The following is a 13,869-nucleotide window of genomic DNA, read 5'->3' on the forward strand; positions in this document are numbered from 1 at the left end:
ATAGTTCAATACCAGATCTGGTTTTATACTATTACCAGATTTGAGGAACAGTTTGTGTATTATTGTTTATAGTCCAATTTTTATGCCCTTAAATATCCACTGGGTTACAAAGTATTGCATTTTGCAGTGCAATTGCTTCTTGTTCAATTATTGCCTACCAGGCAGCTCAAAATGTCGATCATGGTATAAATTCAAAATCAGTCAGTCATAATTAACGTAAAGTCTAGAAAAAATATGTGTTAACCGAAGTTTTTAAAATTTAAATTTGAACTGTAAGTAACTTGCTAGTTATTTCCATCTTCACCTCATGATCTTCTTTGGTGTTGAAGTAGGTTGGAAGTGTTGGGACGGTTAGACCAAGATGTAGCATCCGTCCATAGAGTCATTAACTGAGTCATATTAATAGATCCAGACTACTTGGTTAAGCTTAGCGTGACAGCCGCAATCAGCGGTTTAAGACTTTGGATGTGATGGTTTAGAATAATTTACAATAATTCAGACACATTCACTCTATTTTCCTCTCATTCTTAAACGCCAATGTTCTTCTAATACACACCTTTCCATTTTTTCTTTTCGAACGATATTTCCAATGCTCATTTTTTCTCGTTATCACTGCTATTAGAATATTCCGATTTCTTTTGCAATTTGGCTTGTTGTTTTCACTTTGTTTTGATAATATGGTGTGATATCTACAATTAGACGACTACAGGCACAGTTGGACATCATTAAAACAACGATTAATAAAGTGCTATCTGGTAATCAAGTACTTACTTGCTTGATACTTGAAGAAGCAGGTGTGGTAAGACCAGGCCACTGTATGGAGGCTTTGCCAAAACCTAATCTTTGCCCCACATGAAGATTTATTTTTTGCCTTGTAACTCTGCGTTTTCCTCGTGCACGTCTTTTTGAGCCTCCTTTTGGTCCAGTTACACCTTCCCATAACATTTCACCAGGATAATTGCTGAATATAGTACTGTAACGACATGGAACGTAGAGTCCTGATGCGAAAGCGGCGTTATATACGAAATTATCAGACTTTGATTTTACTGGGTACAAAATAGAAGATGCAGACAATCCTGATAGTTGATAGTTAGCAGAAAAGAATCTAGTTCCACTTGTGCATAAATTAAGCGGTCTTAGACACAATATATTGGTTGTTAGACGCCGCAACGCCATCATTCCTTTTGACCAAGTTACTTTTATTATAAAGAGCCCTTTTAAAATTCCACAAGAGTTGGGAGATAAATACTATCCTGAACCGCTGATATGATCATAAGCAAACAAATAACAATCTGGAAGAGGATGGAAATTGGTATTTCAAACGAGCTAACTTAAAATATAATATAAACATTCAGAAGTAATTAACACAAACTAATTACGTTGATTATGACAGTTATTGATACATAGTGTACTAGAGTGGTAAAATTTGCTATGACAATGTATGATAATTTTATTTTGTACATACTTCTACTAGTTTTACAAAGGAAATGTTGTTAGGTTTTACTGAGTTTTTAAACAGCTCCTAGAAGGCCAAAAGTTGCCAATCATTGCGTTTTAGGTTACATATTAAATCCGAAGAGCCGATTGTGAGGTTATATTGACAGTATCGTTTACTCTTAACAATTTCGTTTGTGAAGTTATGAAACGTATGAGGGTTGTAAATATTAAATTAGAAGCGTCCTCGAAGCATTATTCACTAACAGTGAGACCGCTGGGTGTAATGTTAAGGTTAGGAATGAAGTGTTGGGCAAGGACAATGAGTCAGTTGATGTTGTTGGAGGCACTTGTCGACTGAGGTGTTCGATATATGTGGGATACACGACCATATGCCACCTACAGGGATTTAGAGTAGTAACTATAGTAGTCTCATTCCAAAGAAGGCTGAGGGTGGTGTACAGACGCATCTTCAACCAACGAACTCCCTGACTGTCAAACTAGGTTAGTTGGGGGTCTCAGAGTTCTTGTTTGGGGTTTGTAAAATAATCAATATCTATGGTTGGAGACCTTAAATGGCAAGGCTGAAGATGTTGCAGTGTTGCCGATGCAGGTATATCAATAAATGCGGATGCATTCGCTATCTGTATTTGAATTTTAAAGCCATAAAAAACGTTTATTTATTCACATCTTATCTTTTATGCTTACTCCACACCATCATACCATCTATCTTAATTTCGACTGCTTCGCTTTTTCATGCTTCATAGCGCAGCCTCATAAGTATTAAGACAAAGATGAATATGGCACGGCTTTTCAATCAGAAATCCAATGACGATACAACACACCAGTCTCAGACGTCGGGTATATTGGAAAACTGACGTCGATGACTGAAAATAGGATAACTAGACTGAAAGAATGGAAGCGTCATTGAAATATTATTGTAATTAAATGGCTTTTGTCATAAACCCTATTTCTGCAAGACCTCACAGTATGTAAAATATAAGTTTAGAGTCAATACGTATGAGGTCAGGGAATATTTGCTTTCATATATGCACTAGTCAAGCAACAGTATAACTAAAGACACATACTTAATTTTTAAAAATGCTCGATTAATAATGCATACAGTTATAGACGAGATGTGATTAACTATGGTGGAGTATTTCTATTCTTCAGCAGTAAGGTTAGGACACGTAGCTTATACTGACTATCAAAACAGGAAGTACTCTGCAACTCATTTACCAACTGGACCTTTATAAACTGAGCTTTCAGTACACATGTTATTGATGGTCTCCTACTGACCGGACCGAAATGGGATTGAACATGAGACTTGATTGATATCAGCTTGACTTAATGGTTACTTGGACACCGCATGTATATGTAGCCTACTGAGTACGTGATGAGAAAACGTGAACACATAGCTTTAGTCTATTTACTTCATGAAGTATTAATAACGCACAAAGGCGGAACATAAAGAATTGAAGTAGTAAATGTGACAGACCTCATGTGGGAACAAACACAATTACACTGGATCATTATTAATTTTTGTGTTAATTAATATGACTAGTGACCATATCAACATAACATTAGCTATTCGATCCAAAAATACCATTTAACACGTGTAAAACTAGTATTATAGAGGAAAAAATCAGTTATTAGGCTACGGCTAAGCATTTTTGTTATATCAACAAAGAAAGGTGAAACCATAATTTATGGATAAACCGATCAGATTGAAGATAGCGACTCTCGAATTTTCTGGCGAAATCCGTTCATTCATATGCCTAAACGGTATTTTGGCATTATAACTGATGACAGTTTTTAATGAAAACCTATATGACTAATCACTAACCGAAACGGTGGTACCAAGATTAATGGTGATTTATAAGCAACGCTTAAATGATCTTTAGAGTTGCCGCCTACACACTAAGGTGAAATAAGAGTTAGGAATAAGGGTTAGAGTTTACGGTTAGATGTCAGGATTGGAAATTGGATCTAATGTTTTTATGACGAGATTATAATTTATGGATGAGCCAATCACGCTTGAGGTAACGGGCCATGGATTCCGGTGCGAAATTCACTAATTTATTTGTCTAGATAGAGTTTAAGCATTACAGCTCATGTCAGTTGATGATGAAAACACTTAATCTAACTCCCAACCCCAACCATCAACCGCAAATCATAATCCTAATTCATCACACTGATTTATAACCTTCATTTAACATCAGTAAGTAGGTGTACATTTTCAGAGTCACTTTAGCATCACTCAAAGGTCGTCCATACATTATGGTCTCACCGCTCCAATCAAGATTGTGCACAAACTGACATCAACTATAATCCCAAAATTTTAAGTATTCATGTGAATGGATGAATTTCGTGCCAACATCAAAGATCGGCCATCTTAAATCTTATAGGGTCGTCCATAAATAATAGGTTCGCAACCTAAACTTATAACTTTAATTCTTAATCCTAATTCCATACACCGATTTACAACCCTCTTTCGACGATAGCAAGTGATTAAATTTTATCAAGGTCACTAAAGCACTACTCAGAAGCCATCCATAAAATAAACTCTTACCCAAATAACTTATGGGAAGCAGATATTTGCCTAGCAGTACAGCTGAGCACGTTGTAACGCAGACAATAGTAAACTGCGCGCTTCACATCAGATCAGATTTCAAATGGTTCAAATGGTTGAGGACGGAATAGAAGCTTTCGCCTAACGGGCTTTCGTGTCTAGTAGCAGTGGATCACCAATACCTCCAGGCAAAAACCTAGGTATATGAACGATAATAGAGAAAAAAAAAGAATTTGGTAAATCATAATATGTTATCCTTAGTCCTTAAGAATAAGTCAAGTTTCCTCTTAAAGGACTCCTGGGAGATCGCTTGGACTAGCTCAGTCGGCAGCAAATTCCAGCACTTGACAACTCTAACGGAGTAAAAGTTGTCTGCAGTCTGTTCTGCTATGTTGGGTCTCCAGTTTCTGGGTGTGACCTCTTAGGTTAGTGTTATGACTAAGCTTAAGAAGATGTTTAAGGGGATGACCAGAAGTATTAAGGATACTGTAAGTCATAAGAAGGTCACCTCTAAGACGCCTGTACTCTAACGGGTAAAGGTTGAGTGATTGGAGGCGCTCTTCGTAAGGTTTGAATTTGAGTCCCCGAATTGATTTCGTGGCTCGACGTTGAATACGTTCCAGAGTGTCCTTATCCTTTTGGAGGGAGGGAGGAAATACTATGTTTCCGTACTCTAAATGGGGACGAATTAAACTGTTGAAGATTATGTGGAAAGTTCTACCGTCAAACGGGCCAAAAATGCGCTTCAATGTTACCAGTGCAAGGTTTGCTTGAGAGGCGTTTTTGTCACAGTTCGCGTACGATTTCAGGTCATAGGGTACCAACACTCCTAAATCCTTTTCGACTTGGGAAACTTCTAGAGGGGAGTTACCTAAGTTATAACTATAGTCTGCAACATGTCTCAGATGGACTACTTTGCACTTTGAAGTGTTGAAGGTAAGTCCGTTGTCGTCTGCCCAACTTTGAAGTCGGGTCAGATCCTCCTGAAGAACTAGTATATCATTATGACTACGTATCTCTCTCCAAAGTTACACGTCATCAGCAAAAAGCAATAAGTCAGATGAAACTTGTTGAGGAAGATCGTTAATGTAAATCAAGAAGAGAAGAGGTCCTAGTATTGAGCCCTGGGGGACCCCACTAGGACAATCCATAGCCTGAGAGAGAGAGTGAAGTTAACCCTACACTTAAAGTGTCGGTTTTTTAAATATGAAGAGAGCCAATCAATCAAAGGGGGTTTTATACCCAATCGTCTAAGCTTCTTGATAAGACATACGTGGTTGACCCTATCAAAAGCTTTTGAGAAATCCAGGTAGATGACGTCAACCTTCCCCTTGCGATCAAGGATGGTTGTCCATCTATCCACCGCAGTCAGCAGGTTGGTCATACAAGAATGACCTTTTCTGAAACCATGCTGTTGAGGTGAGAAGAACTTTGAGGATGATAAGTATTCTAGTATACCGTCATATATTAGGGATTCCATAATTTTGAAGGGTATGGAGAGAAGGGCCACTGGTCGGCAGCTTGAGGGTTCACTGCGTCGACCTCCTTTGAAAATTGGTGTGATGTGGGCCAGCTTCCAAATTTCCGGTAGTTTGCCTCTGCTTAGCGAGTGTGCAAACATCACGCTAAGTGGTGTCGCCAGGATTGAAGCTGCTTCCCTCAAAACAGCGGGAAGAACCATATCCGGACCAGGAGAAGTGTCTTTTCTTAGGTGCTGCAGTTTACGGAGCACCAGGTCAGCACTCAGGTCCACTTCGGAAAGTCCTGTACAGGTGCAGGTGAAGCTTTCGTCAGTATAGTTGATGTGGGTCAGCTGGAATGTCCGGGAGTATTGTTCAGCCAAAAGGTTAGCGGCATCACCGTCGTTATTGGTCGGGCCATTAGGACCAAGCAGTCGGAAAACTCCAGTTTTGCCTTGTCGAAGAGAAGCTGCGTAACTGGATAAGCTTTTCGGATTGGAGACAAATTTATCGATAAGCTTGGTCTGGAACTGAAGCCTGTCTTCTCTTATTGCCTTTGAATATATGTTCCTTATGCGTTTATATTGCCTGTATGCGTCGTTATTGTCGGTTCGTTTATATTCGACCCAACAGTGCCTTTTGCGGCTTAGCAAACGAAAAGTGCAGTTCTTGATGATTGGAGGTTGTTTGTAGCTTTTTGGGACCACTTTAGGAACTGAATGCTCAGTAGTACATAAGATCGTGTGCAGTAAAAAATCCCAATGAGCACCCACTTCAAGTTGAGGGTGAACATCCCAATCCACCTGTTGTAGATAGTCCTGTAAAGCTAACACATTCAACCGTTTGAAGTTCCAGCGCTTGTTGCTAGTAGGATATCTTAGCTCCGTTTTGCTGACAAAGCTGAATGATAAGACGGCGTGATCACTTTTCCCCAGGGGAGCCAGGATTGAGAGGTGGTCAACTAGGAATTCTTCATTTGTGAATACCCAGTCTAAGCGCGACGGCGTCCGACTGTTTCTCCAACGAGTTGCCGACTTCACATTTTCGAATAATCCCAGGTCACCGATGAGGTTGAAGAACAGAGCTTCAGTAGAGTTGTCACCTCCAATGTATGTATGTTCCACGAAGTTGATTCTAGGAAGATTGAAGTCCCCTAGAATCAGGATTTGAGAGAATCCGAGACGCGTAGAGCGAGTTAATCCTTCCAGCAGACGTTTGTCATACTCGGTGTCGGCAGTGGGCTTCCTGTAGATGACCCCAACTAGACACCTCGAGGTGGTAGACAATCTTACTGAGCACCATACTGACTAATCAAGACTGAGAAACTCTTGGTTGTGAAGTTGGTGCGCATCCAGGCATGACCGTATGTATAGTGCTACTTCATCCCCCATTTCTGTTTTTCTGTCGTTGTGAAATAAAGACATTCCAGTTATTGCTAGCTCCTGGTCCGTAAACTGAGACGTTATCCAAGTTTCGGATGTTCCTATCAGATGGGCATCATTAGCGTTGCTAAGTTCACGTAGCTCATCCATTTTGTTTGGCAAGCTCGCGGCGTTCGTGTATAGGCAGTTTATGCTTTCAATTTGGAATGCGTGAGCTTCTTCCTGTTTGTCTATATGATCCGTGCGTGAGTGGACAGGTAGCCTACCTATACGATGTTTACCGAGTTGGTAGTCCCTGTCCTTTACACGTTTTTTTTATGATCAAGACAGTCCACGAGTGGAATTGTTAGCTCCAGCTTTCGTTTGTGCTTGATCCTGCTGTCGTGGGGCATATGCGGATGCATATGGATGCCAGTTGGCAATCGACGTCTATTGGCAAGAAATGCTTCCAGAGTTGCAGCCGCCATGTGGGAGGAGGGGAAGGTTATCTTCAACAGCCGGGGCCTAGAGTCTCCGTCTCTCTTGGCTAGTCGCATTACCTGTTAGGTCAATATGTTCTTAAGTTTTAAGGAATGCTTAATGAATTTCCATTCCCGAATATCAGAGTTTGCTTGGGTTGGGTCCATATTTTCCGGTACACCTTGCACAATGATATTTCGTCCACAGAAAAACGCCTCGCGAGATTCCTTAGGGATGTTCCGGATGAGATTTCGTTCAGAATACGGTATATCGGGCAGTATTCTTACGTGCCCATCGGATTTCAGATTCAGATTTGCGTGGTATGGACAGAAAACCTATGGTCCGAGTTATTTGTTTTCTAGTATGCTTCTGTGAGTGTTCATTCGTTTCTTGAATAAGTCAATTGAAGGTGCGGACACCACTGCTTTAGGTAACAAGTTCCAAAAATTGGTGACTCGATGTGAAAACTTGTATGCCACTAGTATTTTGTTCGTAATTCACTTTTCCATCCGCCTGTTATGTTCTCTGAGATGTCCGGCTTTAGTGGGAAGAAAAAGAGAGAATATATTAAGTCCAAAATCATTTCTTAGTATTCTATACCTCGAAATCAGATCACCTCTCAACTTGCGATAGGACAGAGTAAAAGGATCTAGCTTTGCAAGCCACTCTTTGTACGGTAAACTCTGAAGTTTCGGAATTACACAGTCATCTACCCTCCATGCTTTTCCAAGATGTCCTAGTCATCCTTTAAACAAGCTTTGCAGCTTGAACGCAGTTCTCAAGCATAGTTCACACTAAGGTTGTGTATGTATGCATTTAGCGCAGAGAAAAATCTGACAATGGAGAAGGTGGGAATAAGGAGTTCAATTAATTCAATCCATCGGGTGGCATGGCTCAGTCTTGCAGGCATGGGCTCTCTGTGTGAATTGTACTTACTCATAATGAATAAGTTGTGCTATCTCCAACCTGAATATGTTCTCCATCATATATTAATATTTGTTACGATACGATGAGTTGGTGTAGACAATGATGTGGCTTTCACGTAAAATCTTATACATTAAGCAGTTACATCATGACAAATCTACAATTTTGGGATTAGGTCTATTATTAGTGTGGTACTAATAACGAAGTAGACTATAATTCTACAGTATCTAGCTTGTTATGCGCTACTCTAATGGGGTCCACCTTGATTGTCTCACTCAAATCCAAAATTGGGCTCATGATATCGCTTTCTATTTCCTCGAAAGCTGAATTCCGCTCATCCACTGCTGCCTGTTTATCTAAGAGCAATTTTCTAGCTATGTTTAACAGTTCAATCGCCTCTAGAATCAGCAGAGACTTTGTGGAAGAGCATGCTTTGCACAGCCAACGTGATAATGGCTTGCAGAACCCTTTATATGCAGCCGGTGAGTCCACTGCACATGTTGTGATACCACTTATTGCATTTGCCACACTGCATTCCATTATTGACCTGGAAACAACATGTAGGTCTGTCACAACGATATTTTAATTGCTCCGTAAATTTGTTTTATAATAATAATGATAATAATTAATCCTCAAATAACAGTTTCTTACATGAAAAATGCCGATTTACATGCAAGATCAAATTGTTACACAAGTTACAATTTTCACTGCAGAAAAAATACTCAGCTGGGTTGATATTTTATAAGATATGAATGTAAATGGATTTCGTAAGAAACATGTTGTCATTATCACAATTGGAGCACTTTATGAAGGTAGCGTTGCAACATGCAGCTGATGGTCCAGAATAGATAAATGAGAAGTTGGAGGCTTTTAGAAGCTTCAACCTTATATCCCTCCAAAATATCTGAGGCTTTAATAACAGAGTAGAACTAAGTCAACCGTTCCATATCTGTTTTCGGTGGGTTATCTCCAGGGGCTGAGAAAAGTGCAAGAAAAAGGAAGGACGAAAAGCAGAGCACACAATATTCATGGTGGAATAGCTAAGGTATAACCATTTAGTCTATTTGTCTGTTACTGAAGTACTTATTAGGCAAGAGCTTACTAACTTGTTAAAGAAAATAAGTGTGAACCAGGTATGAGTGGATAAGGAACTGTATAAATGAAGGTAGTTCAGAAAGAAGCTGAAAGTATAGAATTATGTGTAATTATAAAATATAGTGCTGAAAACAGTATTCTGATGCACAAATGGCTGTCTCCCCTCTTCGTCGAAGCTATTTAAACCCTTTTTTGTTTCTAGGTTTTATAGGGCATGGAGTAGGCTTCGTTTTTAGCGAATTGTCTAGTTTGCTTGTAATAGGATTACTCGGTAGGAAGTGGAACCAATTCAGCGTTTTAAACACGATTTAAAAAGGTATTTTGCATATATAAATCAGCATCAATACCTTTGGTTCGTGACATTCTACTAGACCACAAGGAGCCTGTAGTGGATGTCGAGTCGTGGACGGACTATGATCACCACTACTATTCGATTACGCGTCCAAAAACGACTTGGTTCCCTTGATAGCCCGTAAATCAAAAGGCTTTACTAGTCCAGATCAAGTATATTTATTGGTGATCTCGTGGTATCGAAATAATACCGAGACGTGCCAAAGAGTACAAGCGAATAAGCAGTGCGTGAGCAAGCTCGAACCAAACAAGGCGGATAGCGGAACAAGAAGTGAAACTGATACAGTTAAACAAATACAGTAAAACAATCTCTGGTACAATTGGTTACAATAATAATAATTGTTTCTGTTATTCCAATCGTGTTCTTATCGAGACTGGCCAGCCACTACAAGCCTTAACTAAACAAAATGTTCCCCTCTACAGACAGGGGTGGATTGAAGTTATCTTCCCACCATCATGTTTGCTGGTCAGTAACGCCACTCTCCTTTTATGATGTTGGGCTTTCTTACATTTGTGGTCAGTATGAATATTGCTTTAATCAAGCCCCATAGTTGAAATACGCTGTCTCTACTAGTTCCATGCTACAAGCAAATCAGATGGTAAAAGCATTTGTATTATGGGTCAGACATCCACTAAGTATGTAGTGCTGTTATGAAGATAACTAATGGTATAAGCTACAAGAGACTGGTCAGATTATATGTGGTTAAGAGGTGGTAAGAACCAATAGCAAATCAAAGGATATGAAAGAGTAGGATGTAAAATTTTCAGGGTTAGAAAAATAAAACATTGAGCAACTCACAAGAATTCAGGACATTTGAGCTTCTTTTGATCGGCATTAGGTGATCAGCATCCATAAGATTAGTGAGCTATCTGTCTACTTATAATAAGAAAAATAAAAATAAAAGGACATGACACTTGGGAAGAATAGTGTGGTTTTAACCATTAGAGGGATTCGGAATCTGAAAGTGAAGGTTAGGAGAGGAGGCCATGGTTATTAACCAATGAATAGTGGGAGAGGATAAACTATGTGTTCCAAAATTTAGTTATATTCATAATAATAACAATGGGGTTCGTTATATTCTTGTTTCGTCTAGACATTAGGCGGTCCATAATAAAGTGCCTCATTGGTGGACGGGAGTTCAAGGAATAGTTGGTGAAGCTGTTTAGGGTCTAGTAACAGGGTTATTAGTCTTTTGAATTTGGTAAAATTGTCACAGTTGCGGATAGGTATTACGGACCTGTACCACAATCAACTATACCTCACTGTAAAAAACTTACGAGCATTTGTTTTTTGTGTTTGACGGTTAATAGTGTATGTGCGTTGTTTCTTAGTCCATAGGCTAGGTCATGGATCATAGTTGGGCAGGAGGTTAGAAACGAGAGTCCATTTATTGCTTTGTAGAGAAATATCAGATTGCTCCATAGCCTTTGGTGTCATTAAGGTTCTATAGAGAGGTGCTTATATCTACCTGTGTAATCGAGAGTGGAGTCACTTCGTAGCAGTTGGCGTGTAAAGCGTCTTTGAACATCTTCTACCCTTATTTTGTCATTGGAATTCATATTAGAGAAGATAAAAGAGCAATATTCTAGGGAAGGTCGTACGCATATTTTGTAAACGGTAAGCTCAGCCTCTGTCGTAAAGAAATTTTTCGTTATGAAGCCAATTAGACGTCTAGCTTTAAAAATAATAGAGGAGGCGTGTGCTTTAAAGTTTAGGCTTCCTGTGTAATTAATTCCTAGATCGTGTACTGAGTTAAGTGTCTGGACTTTACTTTTATTTAAGTAAAGTTGTGGTTCATCGGGGTGCTTTCCAAAGTGCATGATCCCGCATTTGTGGAGGCTAAATGGTAATTTCCACTTTTCGCTCCAGATAGTTAGGTCACTGAGATCATTTTGAACCAGGGGTACACTTTCACTTGGAGCCTCAGGCTTATAGCTGTATACTATTTTGAGATAATCAGCATATAAGTATGGTTTTTCAGATTTTTTGATATTACATATATCGTTTATATACATAGGAAACAAAAGTGGATGATGAGAGACAGTCATTGTACTTTACCGTTTGTTTACGTTTCGTTAAGAATGAAACAAACCATGAACAGAGTGGAGTGTCTGTTCCGGAGGACCTTAGTTCGACCAGAAGCCTTTTGTGTGGGACCTTATCAAAAGCTTTCTTAAAGTCTAGGAATAGGACTAATACAAGGAGTCCGTTGTCTCGTTTCAGAGTTATATAATTCAGGTAGTCTACTAGGCATGTATCGCATGACCTGGACTTAAAAATTCCATGCTGGGAGACCGAGATGAGATTATTAGTAAGTAGATGTTGAACAAGTGCCGCCTCGACTACTTTGTCCATCACTCTAGATGCCACTCATGTTACCTTTGTGGGTCGGTAATTTTCAACATTTGCTTCAGGTCCTGTTTTCATTTTGGGAGTGATATACGTAGTTTTCCAGGCAGTAGGGTAATAGAGGGTGATATCGCAAATATTTTCAGAAGCAAAACGCACATATCATGACCTCCACGTTTTAGCATGCTAGCAGGAATACCTTCAGGTCCATCAATGAAGGAGTGTTTCAATGTACTAATCGCCTTACAGATATTTTGTACATTGAAGTATACATTAGTAGTTTCACAGGGAGGTGCTGGGATTAGTTCTGAATCATTTAGTGGTTTTTCGTTAGTTAATGAAAAACAAAAGTGTTCACTAAATAGTTCCGTAACAAGTTTAGGATCTTCGTATACTTGTTTGTCTTTAATAAATATGTTCCTTCTCGATTTAGAACGTTTAAGTTTATTTTGAAAAAGTATGGTGAGTGCAGAGGAGTTATTATTCAGTTCGACACCACGTTTTTCCCATTCGACAGCTTTTTGTGTACGTATCGCCTCTGTTCGGACAAGTATTTCTGTCAAAGTAAGTAAAGAGGAAAAGTCATTAAGGTTGTGGAATCGATTACAATGTCTTTGCAGACGTCTTCGTTTATCGACCAGTTTGCAAAGATCTTTAGAAAACTTATGTCTTCAGTACTCCAAATGTGCGATTTTGTTGATGATACTTCCGATGTTGTGATAAAATATATTGGTTAGTGTGTCGGTATTGTCGGCAGTAAAGAAAGTGTCCCAATTGGTGCTTCTCAGGTAGTTGTGGAAGTTATTCAAATCAAGCTTGTGATAATTTCTACGAAGTGTTACAGTTTTATGTCTACCGGTTGTGGTTTTTATATTAAGACTACATATGACAATATTATGATCACTACCTGGAAACATTTTTCCAATATACATTGTATTGGGGCTGAGACTACTGGTGAAGACTAAGTTCAAGATATTTTGATGTCTGGTAGGGCTACTAACATATTGAGTCCACTGTCCTAGTTCTAGACATTCAATAAATGATTCGTAACGTTTCGGAGCCTTGACAAGGAACCAAGAAATTTCAGGCATGTTGAAGTCGCCACAAATGCGCTTGCCTGTGGATGGGAGGGATGATGCTAGTGTGAATACCTCTGATAATACTGCTTTTTCACCTATTGACGCGTTAGGTTGCTGGTAGACACAGTCGAACAGTAAGGTAATGGAATTCGATGGCTTCGAAACAATGCACACCGAATACTTCAGTTTGTTTAGTTCAGGCATATCACATTATAGTGAGTTTAAGCTATAGTGAGCGTAAATAAGGCATCCCCGCCTCGTCCTTTCAATCTATCACTTCTATATAGGAGATAGTTATCAAGAGATATGCTTAGATCGGAAATATTACTGTTAGTCCATGCTTCAGATATCATGATAAGCGGTGGTTGATATATGGATACAAACAGTTCTAAATCAGTCTTTTTATTGCAGATCGACCTAGAGTTGATAAGACACATATTAAACAAATGGCCTACTAAGTTAAAATGAGCGAGAGTATCTCGATTAAAAATGTCATGACCCTCTCGGGTTTGACGTGGGTTTGAAGTGGGGGGGATTTAATGTTTTTCTATAGCTCTGTATTTTGATAGCTAGAGTTAGTGGGGGATGTATCAAATGAGCTAGTGAAGTTGATTGAGGAGTTTATACAGGAGGGAAGGGTGTCAGTGCTTTCTAATGCGAACTGTACGGGGGAGGCGAGTTTATGTTCCGCACGTGGTTTGAAATGACTTAGGCTATATGCTTCAACAGGGGTGCTACTAGGGGCCTTATTCCAAAGAATTCT

The 13,869-nt window shown here is 39.3% G+C and overlaps 1 protein-coding gene across 1 annotated transcript; it reads right to left on the reverse strand.

Moving 5' to 3' along the window:
• Positions 1-759: 759 nt before the first annotated feature.
• On the reverse strand, positions 760-4,095 carry Smp_156070 (hypothetical protein; the record flags this gene model as incomplete). The annotated part of the gene is made up of 2 exons (XM_018791510.1): positions 4,007-4,095; positions 760-1,292 (listed from the first exon to the last, which is right to left on the reverse strand). The coding sequence occupies exon 2, from the start codon at positions 1,177-1,179 to the stop codon at positions 760-762; it is 420 nt and encodes a 139-aa protein (XP_018647316.1). The 5' UTR covers positions 1,180-1,292; positions 4,007-4,095.
• Between the last annotated feature and the right edge of the window lie 9,774 nt (positions 4,096-13,869).

The sequence above is a fragment of the Schistosoma mansoni genome (genome assembly GCF_000237925.1).
Source record: "Schistosoma mansoni, WGS project CABG00000000 data, supercontig 0229, strain Puerto Rico, whole genome shotgun sequence".
Classification (NCBI taxonomy): domain Eukaryota; kingdom Metazoa; phylum Platyhelminthes; class Trematoda; order Strigeidida; family Schistosomatidae; genus Schistosoma; species Schistosoma mansoni.